We start from the raw sequence: 17248 nt of genomic DNA, 5'->3' as shown, positions 1-17248 counted from the left end.
AGAAAAAATTGTAAGAGGAAACTAAAAAATCATCGCGTTTTTCGCCAAAAATTAAATAAAAAAGAGAAAAAGATTATTCTTTCTTTTCGGTGTTCGAAACGGTGGGACCATCTGCTCCAGACAAAGCTACTTGGCATGCGCCTCACAGCCAACCGCTGAGCGATCTGAGTCTGTGGTGGTCGCTGAATCCTTTGGAAAAGGGTTTCATGGAGGGATTCGTTTGTTTTGGTTTCAATTTTTTGATGTTTTTGTCAGTTTTTCGTTTGTTTTGATAAGTTCGGCGATTTTGAAACGATGGTGAATGAATCGGAGGCTAACTCAGGAACGCCAGAGGTCGTACATTCAAATCAGTTGCTAAAAGGATTGAATCAACTACGGCAGCGTCGAGAACTGTGCGATGTTGAGCTGTGTGCTGGAAAAAACAGGGTTTCGGCGCATCGTGTTGTCCTGTCTGCTTGCAGCCCCTACTTTAATGCCATGTTCACGGGAAAGCTTCTTGAAAGTCAAAAACAGGTCATCCAATTGAAAGAAGTCGACGAAAGCGCGCTCCACATTCTGGTCGATTTCGCGTACACCGGAAAAGCTCAAGTCACACAAGAAAACGTCCAAGTTTTGCTACCAGCTGCTAACATGCTGCAGTTAAACAGAGTCAAGGAGATATGCTGCCATTTTCTTAGCCAACAGCTTCATTCTAGCAACTGTTTAGGAATCAGCAAGTTCGCAGAAGCGTACTCTTGTCAAAGTCTTCAGAAGAAGTCAAGAAAATTCATTCAAGACCACTTTCAAGAAGTAATTCAACACGAGGAATTCCTCCTTCTGTCGACTTCGCAGCTGACGGAGCTTCTTCGGGACGATAACCTGAACGTTGTATCAGAACAGGTTGTGTTTGAAGCAGTGCTATCTTGGATTAAACACAAGCTTCAGGATAGAATTTCGCTTCTTGGAAAACTCCTTCCCTACGTTCGTTTACCGTTGTTGACATTGCGATTCCTCACACTGAACTACGAGACAAATGAATTAATTCGCGCAGATAGGACAAGCCAAATTTTATTAAATGAAGCATTGAAATACAGACTTGTGCAAGGAAAATGCCTCTCTTGTGACAATGCAGTGAATCCTCGACGCGCTCCGAAGCGGATCTTTGCGCTTGGGGGTAAAAATGGCCTCTTTGCGACTCTGAGCAGTGTCGAATATTATGAACCCGATAGAGATAGATGGATCGAAGTATCAAGCATGAATCTTAGGAGATTCGAATTTGGAGCAGCGGTCTTAGAAGGTACATGTATATAGTTTTTATTTACGTCAGCAATCGACAATGCAGTTAATAGCACAAATGCGTCAGTGTTTTTTAAGTTTTTTAATTGTTGTTCAACAACTAACTGCCTCCGTCCGATCTCAGTAGTAATGAATGACGTTTTGGGGATAATTTCTTCAATTGCAATGTCGATTGTCAAATGTTCTACCGTGAAATTCATCTAGAGTTTAAAAATCCATAAATACTTTGATCTTTCAATCTTTATTTTATTATCAAATATTTGTGGAACGGAAAAATAGTAATCCTATTTGTCATGTCTGATCTTCCGGGCAGGTATATTTTCAGCTCAGGCTAGAATACAGAAGGTGCACATGAAACATATTTGAAGGAAAATAAATCTTGTAGCTAACATGACATTACTGTTGTCAAGGCTTATTGGTATGCACCAACAGAATTGTATTAAATTTCCAAATTTAATTTAATTTAAATGAATATTTTTCAGCTTGATCAAAACCCACATAAAAATATTAACAATCTTTGTTTAGCAATATTTTAAATAACTCACTAGAATTTTTCAAGATACCAGTATTCAACATCCTGGCTTTCAGGCTGCCAATTCTTGTTTTGAGGCATTTGATGTTTTTATACTGTCTAGATCGGGACATAATTCTTCTGGACAAACTTGGGCAAGTGTTTTTTTTAGTGTGTCTGGTTATGCAACTCTGGGCTAAATATGAGAGAATGGCCCTTTCTAGACTGCAGATACATAATCTGTCCAGAAGAATTATGTGACTGCGTGGTTATGCATCTGAGATTAATTCGTCAAGATGAACTATCTGCCTTTGTGCTTTTGTGCCTCTTGAACGACAAACTGGGGACTTAGTGTATCTGACAGTTCAACCTGTTTTTACACTTGATACAGATGCATAAAATGGCAGATACATAATTCTTCCACACAGATTATGCATCTCCAGTGAAAAAGGGGGGCCATTCTCATTGACCAAGGGTCAGAGGGGAGGAGTGGGGCAGTGGTGAGAGCCCTTGCCTCCTACCAATTGCAATGTGGCCCAGGTTTGATTCCTGGACCTGGTATCATATGTGGATTGAGTTTGTTGTTGGTTCTCATCCTTGTTTCAAGGGTTTTTCTCCAGGTTCTCTGGTTTTCCTCCCTCCACAAAAAACAACATTTCTAAATTCCACATTGGTCTGGGAACAGTAGATGAAGAGCCACTCTGTGGAAATGCCACTGCAAATTTCCATTGTTTTTATTATTATTATTTTTTTATTATATTATTGGGAGGGGTGCCCGTTGATAAAATCAACAAAAAAAGGTTCTGCTAGCTGAGTCATCCCCAAAAACCTTTTATATACGGCCGTACACACTTCTTCCTGCAATCCCAAATATAAACTTTACCGATTAAAATTAGATAGTTTAGTAAGGGGCATGATGATGCTGTAATACCTATAATGATTTCTTGAAGGCTGAGAACTTTAAGTTGTTTTGTTAGGTCAAAGTAGTATTTTTCCAGTTGTTTCCAAAATAGATTTGAGTGGGGACAGTTGAAAAGTAGGTGGTGTAATGTTTCTGATTCATTGTTGCAGAAAGTACATTTGTCATGCTCGCTGTATCCAATTTTAAATAATTTCGTATTTGTAAAAAGAATTGAATTTAAAACTTTGTATTGAAAAGCTCTGACATAAGGTTCATTTGCTATTTTATGCGGTAGGTTAAAGGCAACTTTCAATTCTTCATCTGTTAAGTTGAATTGTTGTCTTAGTTTTTTAACGTTATTAGGTAGTTGAGCTTTTTTACTAATTATCAGAGAATAGTAGTCTTTTGATCTCTTTTTTGTAATGTCAAAGACAACATTGTTGTACTTAAAAGAGGGATTCCCTCTTGTGAACCTGTACTGAACTGTTTTCAATTCGGAAGGTATTGAATGTCTAAGACCTGTCCAAGTAAGAAAATTGACCTTTTTTATTTTGTTTCTTATTATGTCGAATGATTCGACATTTTTCAAATTTAATAGGAGATCATCAACAGTGTAAATTTCGGAATCATAGTATGACCTATAAAAAACAGGTTTTCCATTTATTCTTATATCTTTGTTATTCCAAACAACAGATATCCAATTTTTCTGATCAGAAAAGAGATCTCGGAATTCTAACCACCATTGCAGCAGTTCCTTATAGAAAATTGAAGTTATCGAGATATCTTTTGTTTCATAGTTGCATTCAAAAATGAATGAGCCCCCAACATCCTTCAAAAGATGCATCAAATAGATTTTCCATGTACTTTCATTATTATTGAATATTCGGTTCAGCCAGGCTAGCCTTAGAGCTTTAATCATGCTCTCTATGTCTATCATTTTTATACCTCCACCTTCAAAATCATTAATTGCTGAGAGCCTTGTAACCTTGTCTTTTCCTTTCCATAAATATGTGTAAATTATATTATTTACTTGTTTTATAATACTTACCGGGGTTGGAAGTAAGGAGGACACATAGACTAGTTTAGGGATGAGTAGAGATTTAATAATTGTCACCTTTCCATAAATGGAAAGACCTCTAGAAGACCAAATATTTGTGAGTTTTTTCATATTATCGAGTTTCTCCCGGAAGTTTCTTTCAGAAAGTAATGTTTGATTGTACGTGAAAGATACACCTAAAGCTTTAATGGGTTCATTTGGCCTACCAAGTGGCTTTTCTTCGTTTTTTTTAAGAGACCCAATCCACATACCTTCTGTTTTTGAACTGTTGACTTCAAGTCCGCATAAATTTTTAAATAAATTTAATTGTTGAAATAAAACATTTGCCGAGTTTAAATTTGATAACACAGCAGTAGTGTCATCTGCATATTGAAGCAGCTTAGTTTCATTTTTTCCTATTTTAATTCCCTCAATTTCAGGATTTTGCCGAATAGAAATTGCCAAGGTCTCGATGGCTAAAAGGAAGAGGTAGGGAGAAAGGGGGTCGCCCTGTCTCACACCTCTTTCTAAGGTAAAATAATCCGATGCTAAACCATTGTTTATTACACAGCTCTGAATGTTTTGATAAAAAGTTCTGACCCAATTTATTAAGTCAGGGCCAAAATTAAACGCTTTCAAACAGCTAAAAAGATAATGCCATTCTAAGGTGTCGAAGGCTTTTCTAAAATCAATAAAAATCAAGATGCCAGGAACGTTCTCGTTATTCGTAAATTCCATTATGTCGAAAATCGATCTCACTGTCTCTCCAATGTAACGGTCTTTAACATAGCCGGTTTGATTGTGATGAATAATATTTGGCAAGACATCTTTTACCCTAGTTGCGATAACTTTCGAGATTATTTTCGCGTCAACATTAATGAGGGATATTGGCCGCCAGTTTTCCATAAGAGTTCGATCTTTACCTTGTTTCTCAATTAAAGTGATAACTGCTTTTCTTTGCGTGCAGGACATTTCACCAAGTTTGAAAGATTCATTAACGCATTCGATAAAAGAATCACTAATTAGGTTCCAGCATGTTTTATAAAATTCAATTGGTATTCCGTCATTACCAGGTGATTTGTTGTTTTGAAAGGTTTCTAAAATGGACTTTAATTCCTCAAGAGATATTTCACCTTCACAAGATTGTTTTTGTTCTTCAGATAATTTCAATATATTCAAGTTGTTTAAAAAGATCTCACTATCGTTGTTTACTATGCCGGAAAATTGAGATTTATAAAGGTTTCGATAAAAGCGCTTCTGTTCATCAAGTATTTTGAAAGGATCGGTTGTGATAACACCACTGACTAGTAACTTCCTAATATGCTTTTTAACATTCTTTCGTTTTTCTAAATTTAAAATTAAAGTACTTTGTGCTTCTTTCTCCGTGTTCGTGCCATCGAGCCCTTGCGCGAATGATAATGCCTTTTGTTTTTTCTTCATAAAAAAGTTCAAGAGCGTCTTTCGCTTCATTTAAAATATTTTGATTTGAAACAGTCGGGTTTTCTTCGAAATTTTTTTTCGCTATTTCATAGTCATTTTGCAGAGATTTTTCCTGTTTGTTTCGTTCTTTGGCCTTTTGTTTAGAGTAAGCGATGGCATGATTTCGAATATTAAATTTCAACCAATCCCAGACAGAGCGTTTATCAGATAAGTCATTCATACCTGTTATCTTCCATTGTGGAAGTTTGTTTTTCAAATCCTTAAGATAGTTTTCATCATCAAGCAGAGATACATTCATTTTCCAAAAGCCAGGACCCTTAGCATTTTGATATGAATCGGTCAGGATAATATCAATCGCTGCATGATCAGTTTTTATCGCTGGAATAATATTCGTTGAGTTAACAAAGTCTTGCAAGTTGTTAGATACTAACCAGTAATCTAATCGACAAAAAATTTGTGGTGATTTTTGGCTCCAAGTGTAACTTTTTGTTTGAGGGTTTTTAATTCTCCAAATGTCAATAAGGTCTAGTTCATTTTGTAAACATTCAATGTTATCTATTACCATTTTCCTTAGCACCATTACACCACCTTTTTTATCAAGCTTTGGATTTAGAGGACAATTAAAATCGCCTCCACAAATAATATTCTCTACACAATCTAGATTCTCTTCTTGCAGCGTTTTGTGTAAATTTTTGAAAAATTTGCAAGTTGTTTTATTTTTATTGGGCGCGTAAATGTTAATTAGGACATATGCCTTGTCTTCTATATCTACTTTTAATATAATATAACGCCCAGAGGGATCAATGACAGTGTTATGAATTGTGCAATTAAATCCATTTCTTATCAGCACTGCTACACCGCAGGAATTTGGAGTACCATGAGAGTAAATAATTTTCCCTCCCCATTCATTCACCCATTGTTTCTCAGATTCTTTCTTTGAATGCGTCTCCTGAAGGAATATGACATCAGCTTTTCTTTTTCGACACCACGTGAATATGGTTCTACGTTTATGGAAATTATTTATGCCCCTTACATTGAGGGAGACTAATTTAAATAATTTTTCCATCTAAAACTTTTCATAGTATGAAAAAAAATTCCTATTATGAGATTGCATTTGGAAGTGTGTCCGCATATTTCTTTAAAATACGGAGGAGAAATTGATTCTTTAAAGTACGAAACAAGAGCTATTTTCCCCTTAAAATAAAATGTAAAGGACAAAACACACATACACAAACCACACACACATGTAAACATACAGTCGATCATTTATAATTACCAGTCGTGTATTCGAACTTTGTGTTCTCTCGTCTTCAGTTCAAACCGTTCATGGCATTAAGTGTAAGCAAAGTTCTTCATAGTGTTTCCATAGTAGGGAAGGTTTTTGGTTTCTTTTCCTTTGTAGAGTTGCCCATCAATAATGAGTTTGTCAAAGTTGAAAAATGCTTTCTTCTTTTCCCGTTTGGCCTTTTTTAGCACTGGATACAGCGTTTTATGAATATCTTCAATTTCCTTCGGGTAGTCGTCCGAGATTCCAATGTCAGTTCCTTTTAAGTTCTTGTAAAAGGATCGGACAAATTCTTTGTCTTGATAGTGACTAAACCTAGCAATCAGTGGTCTAGGTCGACTTTGCGATCTCTGACTAGATGTTTTGGTTGGAATTCGGTGCACCCTTTCAAATCTAATCGCTTTGACAGCTTCGGTTGGAATCTGCATCTTGCTAACAAAAAGGTTTCTAACCACTTCTTCGGTATTTTCTTCTGGTTCTTCGTTAACATTGTAAATTCGTATATTCTCGCGTCTGGTATATGCTTCCAATTTTATGTTTCTTCGTTTCAGTGCTTCAATATCAGCATCCATGTGATCCAAATCATCACCGTGTTCGTCAACGGTTGCCGTCGTCTTCGCTAACTCTGTTTGAAGCTGAGTGATATTTTCTTGAGCAAAGTTCAGCGAGTCCTTCAAATCTTTAACTTCATTGCGTAGAGTAATAATTTCGGTTTTCAAGGAATCAATTTGTTGGCATGCTGATAGTACTCTATCTAGCTTGTCGCTCAGGTCGTCTAAACGAGCATCTGTTGAGCTTCTCTGCGTCATGGCTGCCACGTGTTCATCTTCGTCCGTTTGCGAACCATTTTCTCTCAACCTTTTGCGACCGCCAAAAGCAGATGATCCATTTTCCTTTTCATTCCCCATTAATTTTCTTCCATGAGCGGTTCAACTGGTGCCCTAGATTGACAGAAAACTGTTTACAAGCCAGAATAAAATATAGCACTAAAGCTGCCTGGTTAATCATTGGTTGCAGCTAAGTTAAGTTGTCCTGACTGCAAACTTAGTTTCTCATTCATCAGTCCTAGTACACCACTCAATAACCAATTAAGTAGAATTATGCTAATGCTATTGGCTAAGGTGACCCAAGCCATACAATTAAGGTAACCTAATAACCTCCTTGTTCAGTTCACAGGGCATGAGTCATTGATTGTGTTTGTTTCTTGTAGGCAAACTTTATGCAGTTGGTGGTCTTGTTTGCGGTGTTGGTGTACACAGTGGGGCACCATTCAGGTATTGCGACAATGGAAGTGAATGTTTTGACCCTGATACTGGTCAGTGGAGCAGAGTTCCCCCCATGAATCAGTGTCGCAGCAACCACACGGTGCAACCATTAGGTAAGAAAATGACTGTAACAGCAGTTGACACCTTTATGAATTCAGAATTAGTTTTCTTTTGTAATCAATGTGCAGTGAAAACATCTGCTCATTGATTCTAAAAGAAAAGGTTATTCAACCATCAAAATGATATTGAAGGAAAACTGATAGCTGTTTAATAGAAAATGTGTGCTTGCTCCTAGGTTTGTCCAGATAATTGAAGTGGGAGAAAGTTAAGGTGGCCAAAATGGATAAAATTAATAATGTCCATTTTGGAAAACTTCTATCTCAAAATAATATAAAAGAACTATCCCAAATAAAAGCTGGTATGGCTTGCGTCAACATTATGTTCAATTAATGCAGTTCAAATTTCACTGATCAACCCTCCATGTTGGGACCATTTAAGTTGCCATGGTGACTAGAATTTTGGAGCTGTCAACTAAACTGTAGAACAAGACCAACCACAAAAAGATTGCTTCAGAGCTGGATCCGCCTAGCATCTGAACTGCAATAACTCTACAGGGTCGTACCTAGGATTTTTTGTCTGTGGGGGCAAGTTTTCCTGGCAGGGGCAACTGGGGTTTTTTAGTTTAGTTTTTCTTTTTTTTTCTTTAGTTTTCTTAGTTTTTAGTGCAGAATGCACTTTTGTGATGGTTTGGTGGGCAGTCCTGTGATAAACCCCTAAACCCCTAAAGCGCTACAGTGTAAACTTTTAATCACCAATTAATTAATTAATATCAATTAATTAATTATTCCTTGTGGAGGGGGTGGGGGTGGGGAGCACCTGATCGTACCCCTAGGTAAAACCTGGAGCACATCTATGTTAGTTTCATATGAAGATCTCAAACGTATATATTTGGGATCAATTTAGGTTTCTGGGAAACTGCTCACCTACCCCCTCCCCAAACCTAACATTTTGCCCAAAGCGATAAGTAAGGGTTAATGTTAGGTTTGGGGAGGGGTAGGTGAGCAGTTTCCCAGAAACCTAAATTGATCCTATATTTGTTTCAGAAAACCCTTTGCTCTCCTTGTGGTACTACTCAACGTAATTTACACCAAACGCATGCGCAGATTAGTCTACGTTGTTTTCTGAAATTATCGTGAACATCGCTTGTATTGCGTGTTTGCGGTAGGCTTCCTGCAGACTTCTTGGCGCCAAGTAAAAACCGCAAATTAATTAAATTAGATTTTGAGACTTTCACAGCGCTTTTGTAATTAGGTATGCAAAAACTTGCACCGGGATTTTGGGCGTGAACACCTGATAACCAGGAAACAAATATCCTAGCTGTACTGCGTTTTAAAAAACCTGTCGAAAAATATGTTTTTTGATTAGATTTGTTTCTTTAGTTTTTGAGAATCGTCTTTCGTGCAGTCTAAACCGTAGCCTGAATTTCAGACATCCCTCTGTGCTCGCCCGCTTGCCAGAAGGAACGTCTGAACACATTTGGGCTTAATGCCGTCCGGTGACGTCACTACCCGAAAACCGGGTAGTGATTTTGATTGGTTGATTTAAAAATTATTTGCATAATTATGTGAAATTATGACTGAATTTTACCGCGCGAGGATTGTAATTTGAAAACGTTTGGAAAGAGTTCGAAAGAGTTCACCTTCCCAGAAATGAATTGATTAGTCATTTACCTTGAGTTTATTACTTTATTAGTTTACCTACGGATGAAGAATAGTAATGGAAATCGGTAGGTTTTAATTTGGCGGCATTCGTCGCTTCGACATGCAGTGCAGTGTTTTGCCAAATTTATATGTAATCTTGTTTTGTCAACAAAGCCGCTCGACGCTTATGTCCTGCAGCCTCGATGAGCCAGTGATTTCTGAACTCAGTGCCCACGGTCAAGTAGGATATTTTTGTATTGAATTCCGTTTCTTGATGCCTCTGAAACCGTCGAAATTGATTTATTTATTAAAGTACTCACGAGTGTGTTGTATTTGTCCGTTGCGTAACATATTATATTTTGATCGCTAGATAAAGCAAATCAGTAAAATCCGTAAAAGAATATAGCCTGCAGTCGATTAAAATATCATTCATTTGTCTCAAGGTTTTTAATAGTTTACTATTAAAACAATTTTATACCCTGTAATCCTTTATTTAAACGATTTTTCTTTCACAATTTCATGGCCTCGACAGAAACTTTTCCGCATGAATTAACACCAAAGCGTAGTGACGTCACCAGACGGCATTAGGCCCGAATGTGTTCAGACGTTCCTTCTGGCAAGCGGGCAAGCACAGAGGGATGTCTGAAATTCAGGCTATCTAAACCGTAACTTAATTAAATTAAACAAATGTCATCGATGCCGCCGTAAAAAAAAAACAAAAAACAAAAGTTTCATGTTATCGCATTTTCAAGGAAGACAAAAGTATTTTGTTACAAACGAACAAAAGTGTCGTGTTACGTTTGCAAAGATTAGCGTAAGGAACACCTGGGAAAGAATACAAGTAGCCTGTGAACAGTTTATCCGAAAGTAAAATAAAGCAAATAAACACGAACATATATAAAACATCATACTTTCAATTGTTCCATATTGCATTCTGCACTTACCAAATCATCGAGATTTTTTAGTTTTCTTGGCAGGGGCAATTGCCCCCCCCCCCCCCTGCCCCTTGCTAGGTACGGTCCTGCTCTAAACATTATGAATTCAGTTTGAAAAATTAGTTGTTGTGCTATTTAACCTACTGGGAACTAAAATAAAATGGAACATGAATGCAAAGAACCAACAAAACCAAAGAAAAAACAAATTTTATTTACTTTAGCTTGTGATCACGAGTGATGAAGTTTCATTCAATAACACGCTTTTTTCTGCATACCATATAGATTCATAAATTCATAAAATCAGACATATTTTGGCGACTAAAACTTTCCATTGGTGACTTTACCTAGTAAATAGTTATTCACCAAATGGCTACTGAGTAAAAAAGTTAATTTGGAGTATTGCTGAGCCTATTATGATCCTCTAAAAAATAATAATTACCAGTATAATACTTTTTGTCCAGGTGGATTTCTTTATTCTCTTGGCGGCTATGATGGCAACTCTTATCTCAACACAGTGGAATGCTACAACAGCCGTACCAAACAATGGAGCCATGTTGCACCGATGCATTACAGTCGAAGCTGCTTTGCGACAGCAGTGTGTGATGGATATCTTTATGCTCTTGGAGGCTATGGGCCGTCTTATCTGAGAACTGTTGAACGGTATGATCCAGCCACAAATTCATGGGAAATGATGCCTGCAATGAGCACCTACAGAATCAATTTTGGTGTTGGAGTTTTGAATGGATGCCTTTATGTAGTTGGTGAGCAAATGTTTTGCATTCTGACATTGTAGTACATTCATGTATATGTTGTAGGTAATTTTTTTTCTTCAGGTAAATTTGATTTTTACCGACAGTAGGTAATATTTTTTTAACTAGGTAATTTTTAAAACAAATTTTTTACCTGGATATTTTTCATTTGTTATGTTTTTCATTTTTACATCTAGTAGATCAAGGGATATTGACAAAGCTGGAGTCGGGCCTTATAGAAGTTTTTCAACACCCACTTATCAAATTGTGGCTAAAAGCCTGCTGAAACAACAAAATTTGTCAAAACATTAAACTGGAATGTTGGCTCTGCATTCAAGCCGTAGTGGCTCATCAGTGTTACCTCCCAGCATTATTTCGCCGGTACTCATTATGAGAGTAAAGTGTCTCGCCCTAGAACACAACACTGTTCCCCAGTCAGAGCTCGAACCCGGATCGCTTGAACCAGAGTCCAATGCACTAACCATAGGCCACTGCACCTCCCTCCTTTTATAATAAAAAAAAATTTTTTTTTTTTTTCAAATAATCACAAAAAAAATAAGGAAGAAAAAAAAAATATAATTTTAATAAAAGAGTTCGTATTTAACTAAAAACCCAAATAAAGAAAAAACTATCAAATGAATTCTAGTGACAAAAAACGTTCATTTGATAACATACACTGAGGTACCTGTCCTCATTATTATTATTTTTTTGCTAGGTGGCCACAACGGTGTGTCCCATTTACGAAGTGTTGAGCGTTTTGACCCAGTCTCCAGTGAGTGGACAATGGTGGCCCCCATGAGTCGCCCTCGGACAGGTCTCAGTGTTGCCGTGTTGAATGGATTTCTGTATTCAGTTGGTGGCCATGATGGGACAGGATATCTCAACCTTGTTCAGTGTTACGATCCATCATCCAACACATGGCATAATGTAAAGAGTATGTGCTCTAGTAGGTGTAGCTTTGGTATAGCAACTCTCTAAACCTTACGGGTGTTTTTTCAAATAATTATGTGTAAATATTTGTCACGGTTATACAAATTTTATTACGGATAGAAATAAATGCAAAATATTATAATTACAATATTGGATGTAGGAATAATGCATGTATTGTACCATGGTATGGCAGGGGCGTTCTCAGCCTTTTTGAAGGGGGGGGGGGGTCCATCACATCTGGGATTAGTCATTCAAGAAAAAATTAATGTCCTCATGCAGCTGTTCAGAGCCTTATGTGTATCAGTTGTTCTTTTTTCCTTCCCCCCGGGGGGGGGGGGGGGGCGGGGATTAAGGTCCCCCCTTTTCCTATTTTTTGCCCCGGTGCTGCCTTCCTTCTCCCCCCTTCTCCCCCCTTTTCCCCTTCCCCCCCCCCCTCCTCTTTTTCCGCTTGGTGCCCAGGATAATGCCACGTGTGGGTTTAGCTTTATATTATTAAAACAAAACACCAATTCCCCTTTTTGAGTTTTTACTACTTTTTAATATATCATTTGATATTTTTGCCCAAACATTTACACATGTATAAAGAGTCATAAAAATCTGTAAAAACCACTAATAAGTGGTTAGCTTTCATAAAGTTTGTCAGCATGAATGGTCTCCTAACTTCTTGTGATTCACATTGAAAGAATTTGGGTTCAATGCAAGAAACCTTCCCTAAGGCAATGGAATTTGTTGGAAACAATAACTTTTTTTTTTTTTTTTTTTTTTTTTTTTTTTATTTTTTTTTTTTTTATTAAAATAAAAAAATTTTTTTTTTTTATTTTTTTTTTTTTTTTTTAATAATTTTAAAAAAATTTTTTGTTTTTAAAAATATAAAAAAAACCCCCCCCTGCCTCCCTTTTTATTTTTTTTTTAATAAATCCCTGTTAATTCTTATTAAAAAAAAAAACCTTTTAAAATCAAAAAATTTAATTTTAATTTATTTTTAAAATAAAAAAATTTAATTTTTTTTTCAAAAATTCTTCTGGGAGCTGAAAATCAACAGCCGCCATATTTGCATTGGGTCTATAGTACAGTTCTGCATTCTACTTGCAGATTTTGTAAAATCATGAACAAAATATGAGTTTATACAAAATAGTTCGAAGGAGAGTTGATATATGGTTTCGTCATTTTCGTTTCCTCACAAGAGCAGCCAAGCTCATTAAATGTAGGCTAAAAAATATTGAAAAAAGTTTTGTTAGTAAGAAATGTGTCATGCTCCAGAAAATTTCCATGGATACCCCACCAACAGGGGGTCTTTTGGCTCCCCCTTCCCCCCCCCCCCCCCCCCCTCTTGGAGTTTTAAAAACTTTCCTTTGGGTTGGTATGAAGATTTCCTGGAACTGCACAATTACACATGGGGTGCATTCAGGGTGAGAGGGGTGCAAGGTAAAGAAATAGCATTTATTTAATAAATATTCTTTTAATATTTTCAACACCCAGTAATATTTCTACTGCAGCATATAATATAGCAATAATAATATTGTGGACAGAAAAAGACTACCAAAACACTTTGAGACTTCCCTATGGGTTGTTTGTTTTGAACAATCAAAATTTAAGAATTTTAAGGATAGAGTTGACATTTTTAGTGTAAGATTTACCACTAACAAACAAGCTTTGTTTGTTTTCAATACGCAAGTTCATTATCACATTATCATGGTTGTATTTTATAGGTTATATACAACTTTATCAATTAAAAATGCATATTATAATAATGCTATCATTTTGTTTTATAAAATTATATCAATTTAGAACATTAAAATTATGAAAGGCTTTTGTATGCAAGGGTCAAATTCAAATTCATTTTTATTAATAACATGCACTGCATCATTATAATTGCAGTCTTTGTGTACATAATATAATATAGCTTTATTTAACAAGTAGTAATTTACTACTGACAGACAGTTAAGTTGATAAAAAACATGAAATGTAATCCCATGGGGGGTACTCCGGCTTGTAAATGACGGGGATGATCGAAGGATTTTTTTGGGTTTGAAATTTTCGATTTCGGGATTTTTTTGGGTTGGAAAATCTGGCAAGTATTTTTTTGGGTGACTTGATTAATATAGGGGATTTTTTTGGTTATTAAAAACGAACTAAAGTGCCCTGGCACGGCCTTGGCATTTTTATGGTATGATGAATAAACAAACACGAGCGTTCAATTTTTATGGTTTTCTTTGCGTTAGATTACTGCCCCTTCTGGCAATTTAGGGGTAATTTGACAAGGGATTTTTTGGGGGGTTATTTTTGGTCCAGGGATTTTTTTGGGTAATGTCGGAAGACTCAGGAATTTTTTTGGGTCCTGAGTTTTGCCTCCATTCGATCATCCCCGTCATTTACAAGTCGGAGTACCCCCCCTGGGAATGTAATATTAGGTACTATTTTGTAACAAAATGCAGATTATTCTGCCTGCTTTGGTCACTTACTCTAGAGAAATTGCTATGCTCAAAGCTGTGCTCTTAGAGTGATTGCAGGGTTCCCCGAATGCCCTTAGGTAAGAAATCTTGGATGTCCAGCTCATACAAGCTTTTATGATGGCAAAATTTTACAAGTTGCCCAAAGACAAAAGTAGGTTGCCTGTGGCACCCGGGCTTTGCTATAGCTCAGCTCTGCATTCCCCTGTGAATCAAGTGGCCACTTACGTAATTCAATGATGTCATTTTGGTGTTGATTAAATAAATGCTGCTGAACTTTAAAGAAGATTTTGTGAGGTCATTTCACTGTATAAATGAAAGAAAAAATCGCCTGGATAACTAAGGACTGTTACACAACACAAATTTTTAGATTGTGTGCTAATGTTCAATAATTTTTTATCCTAGCTAGAGTGACCTCAAAATTTACTGCTCCAGTCTACATCATTAAGAAATATAATAATTGTTATTCTTGAACCTTCAACTTTGCATAATTAATTTTTATCACTTTGCAGCTGTGAGTAATGCTGGATTTCCACGCGCGTATTTTACGTGCGGATAGGACAATGTATGAACGGCTTGCGTAACGTGTACACAAGCCGTTCATACAGTCTCTAATTTTTCACGTAAAAAATGCGTCGTGGAATCCACCATAAGTGACCAGAGAAGGTAGATTTTTGTCTTTAATTTTTACTGATAGCCATACATTCAGATTCAAGTATTTGTATTGAGAATTAAATCCCCCAGCTGATTAATTTTTGTATTTCTCATTACCTTACAGCTTGATAATGTAGGGAGAAAATTGGTATTGGTCATTGTTGTTGGGGCTTAAATCATAAACACTTTGCAGGGCTGCAAATAACAGTCAGTCATTGGACATTGGCCGACCAAAATTTGCTATGTCCGACGAAATCCCAAGTGTGGTCGGACACGATGTCCAGACAAATTTTGGATCGTAAATCATTTTACAGAGCAACGATGAATAAAAAATTATCTGTCCAACCACAATTTTGTTTTGTCCGACCAACTGGTGTCTTAGTAGGACATATGTCCTTTCAAGTGAAAAAAATATTTGCAGCCCTGACTTGTCTAAGTTACACAGCCAAGAAACAAAGTAAACAAGATATTTTTTTCTAATTGTTATAAGGAGTGGGTCAAAAGGAGTCTTAAGAGAATGACTGTACTATTTTTACTGTTTTTTTTTTTCCTGGGAATGGGAAGGTTCATTTTTACAAACCTGGAGTTTGCAAAAACTTTATGGGTCATTCAGGAGTTTTATCCTTGTTATATTAATTATTTATTAATGAAGGTTTTAATTTATTTTTTTTTAGAGAGGGGTGGTGTCTGTTGCTACTTACTGCAAAGTGTTCTCCCTTTATAAGGGTGGCAAATGCTTTTTGCGAGACAGTGAGCCTTATTGCGGTTTTCAGTGAAATGCGAAATTCTGAAATTCAAAATCCTACAAACGATTGCGTTTTTCACTGCCGTCAATCATAATTATGGTGACAGCTAACGAACCATGAAAAACAAAAACAAACAAAATGGATCAAAATCTACCAATAGCAACTGAAAGACTTGACCTTTTGACCAGATTGAAGAGAACTTCTGTTTCCCGAGAGGTCCGCTAAGATGATTGACTACAGCAAAAAAGCGTAAACCTTTAGTTGATGATTGAATTTCACAGTTTGCATTCACTGAAAACCGCAATAAATCATTTTTGCAAGGCCAAGCCTTTCTTAGTCAAGACTGGGCTCCAAACCAGTGTAGAAAGATTATACACTGTATATGTGATGGCAACAGAGATTCCAACCCTTTTTGAAGGAAAATAGGGAGTATCTTTGCGCTGAGGTGGCCCTCTAGGGGGGTCTGGAGCATGTTCCACCGGGAAATTTTGCAAATTTAGGTTCTCAGTGCCTCCGACATCATTCTGAGTTTTCTATAAGGTCTTTATTCTTTTCACAAACATTTTGTACTTTTCTTTACTTTTGTTCACTCAGAGGCAAAAGTACTAAAAATTAGCAATTTTCTCTTGTTTTAGATTATGATAAATCGGGAGAATCTGATAAAAATCGGGAGAGCGGGAGGCAACGCATCAAATCGGGAGGGTTGGAATCTCTGTATGCAATTTGCCTAAAATTCTTCAAGCTTTTTTTCTTTTTTTCCCCCCCCTCTTTTGGCCACTCGTAACCCACTCCTTCTTATAACAGTCTTGAAATATGACGAAATTAAAACATTTTGTATGTTGTATGCTAATGCAACCTGTTGCTAAATAAAATACCTATACCGGTAACTAAGGTAACAGTTTTATGACCTGGAGTTTTCAATAAACTTTTTAAAAATATTTTTAGAAGTGCTGATTTTTTGTGGCAAAATACTATTTATTTCCCTTTCTTTGGCAAAGGTTTCCTAGCCAGGCCACGATCAAAGCTACAAGAAAAATGGGGAGACACTTGCCATGCTCCATACAGCTTAGATAATTTAGCCGGCCGCACACTAGAGCATCTAGCTGAGCTAACTCTACTTTATTCGCGGAACTACGCAGCCAATGCCTTACCACGAATCTTTAGATTGTTTTTAATACCCCAAAAAATCCCTACTTATATCAAAAAAATTCTTACCAAATTTTCCTACCCAAAAAAATCCCAAACCCCCCCCCAAAAAAGGCATCAAAAATTTCAAACCCCAAAAAATCCTTCGATCATCCCCGTCACTTGAAATTCCGAGTATCCCCCCCCCCCCCCTTTGCACGAGATAGTGTGCACTTTGCTGACTCG

The 17248-nt window shown here is 36.7% G+C and overlaps 1 protein-coding gene across 1 annotated transcript; it reads left to right on the top strand.

The window, feature by feature from the left end:
• The first annotated feature begins 30 nt into the window (after window positions 1-30).
• LOC144635909 (kelch-like protein 28) lies at window positions 31-12296 on the top strand. The gene is made up of 4 exons (XM_078495025.1): window positions 31-1276; window positions 7659-7826; window positions 10810-11109; window positions 11813-12296. The coding sequence occupies exons 1-4, from the start codon at window positions 295-297 to the stop codon at window positions 12073-12075; spliced, it is 1713 nt and encodes a 570-aa protein (XP_078351151.1). The 5' UTR covers window positions 31-294; the 3' UTR covers window positions 12076-12296.
• Window positions 12297-17248: the final 4952 nt, after the last annotated feature.

Source organism: Oculina patagonica, chromosome 13, assembly GCF_052425735.1.
Source record: "Oculina patagonica isolate OP01 chromosome 13, crgOcupat, whole genome shotgun sequence".
In the NCBI taxonomy this organism is placed as follows: Eukaryota; Metazoa; Cnidaria; class Anthozoa; order Scleractinia; family Oculinidae; genus Oculina; species Oculina patagonica.
The sequence above is the reverse complement of the archived record's forward strand: the minus strand, read 5'-3'. Positions and strand labels throughout refer to the sequence as shown.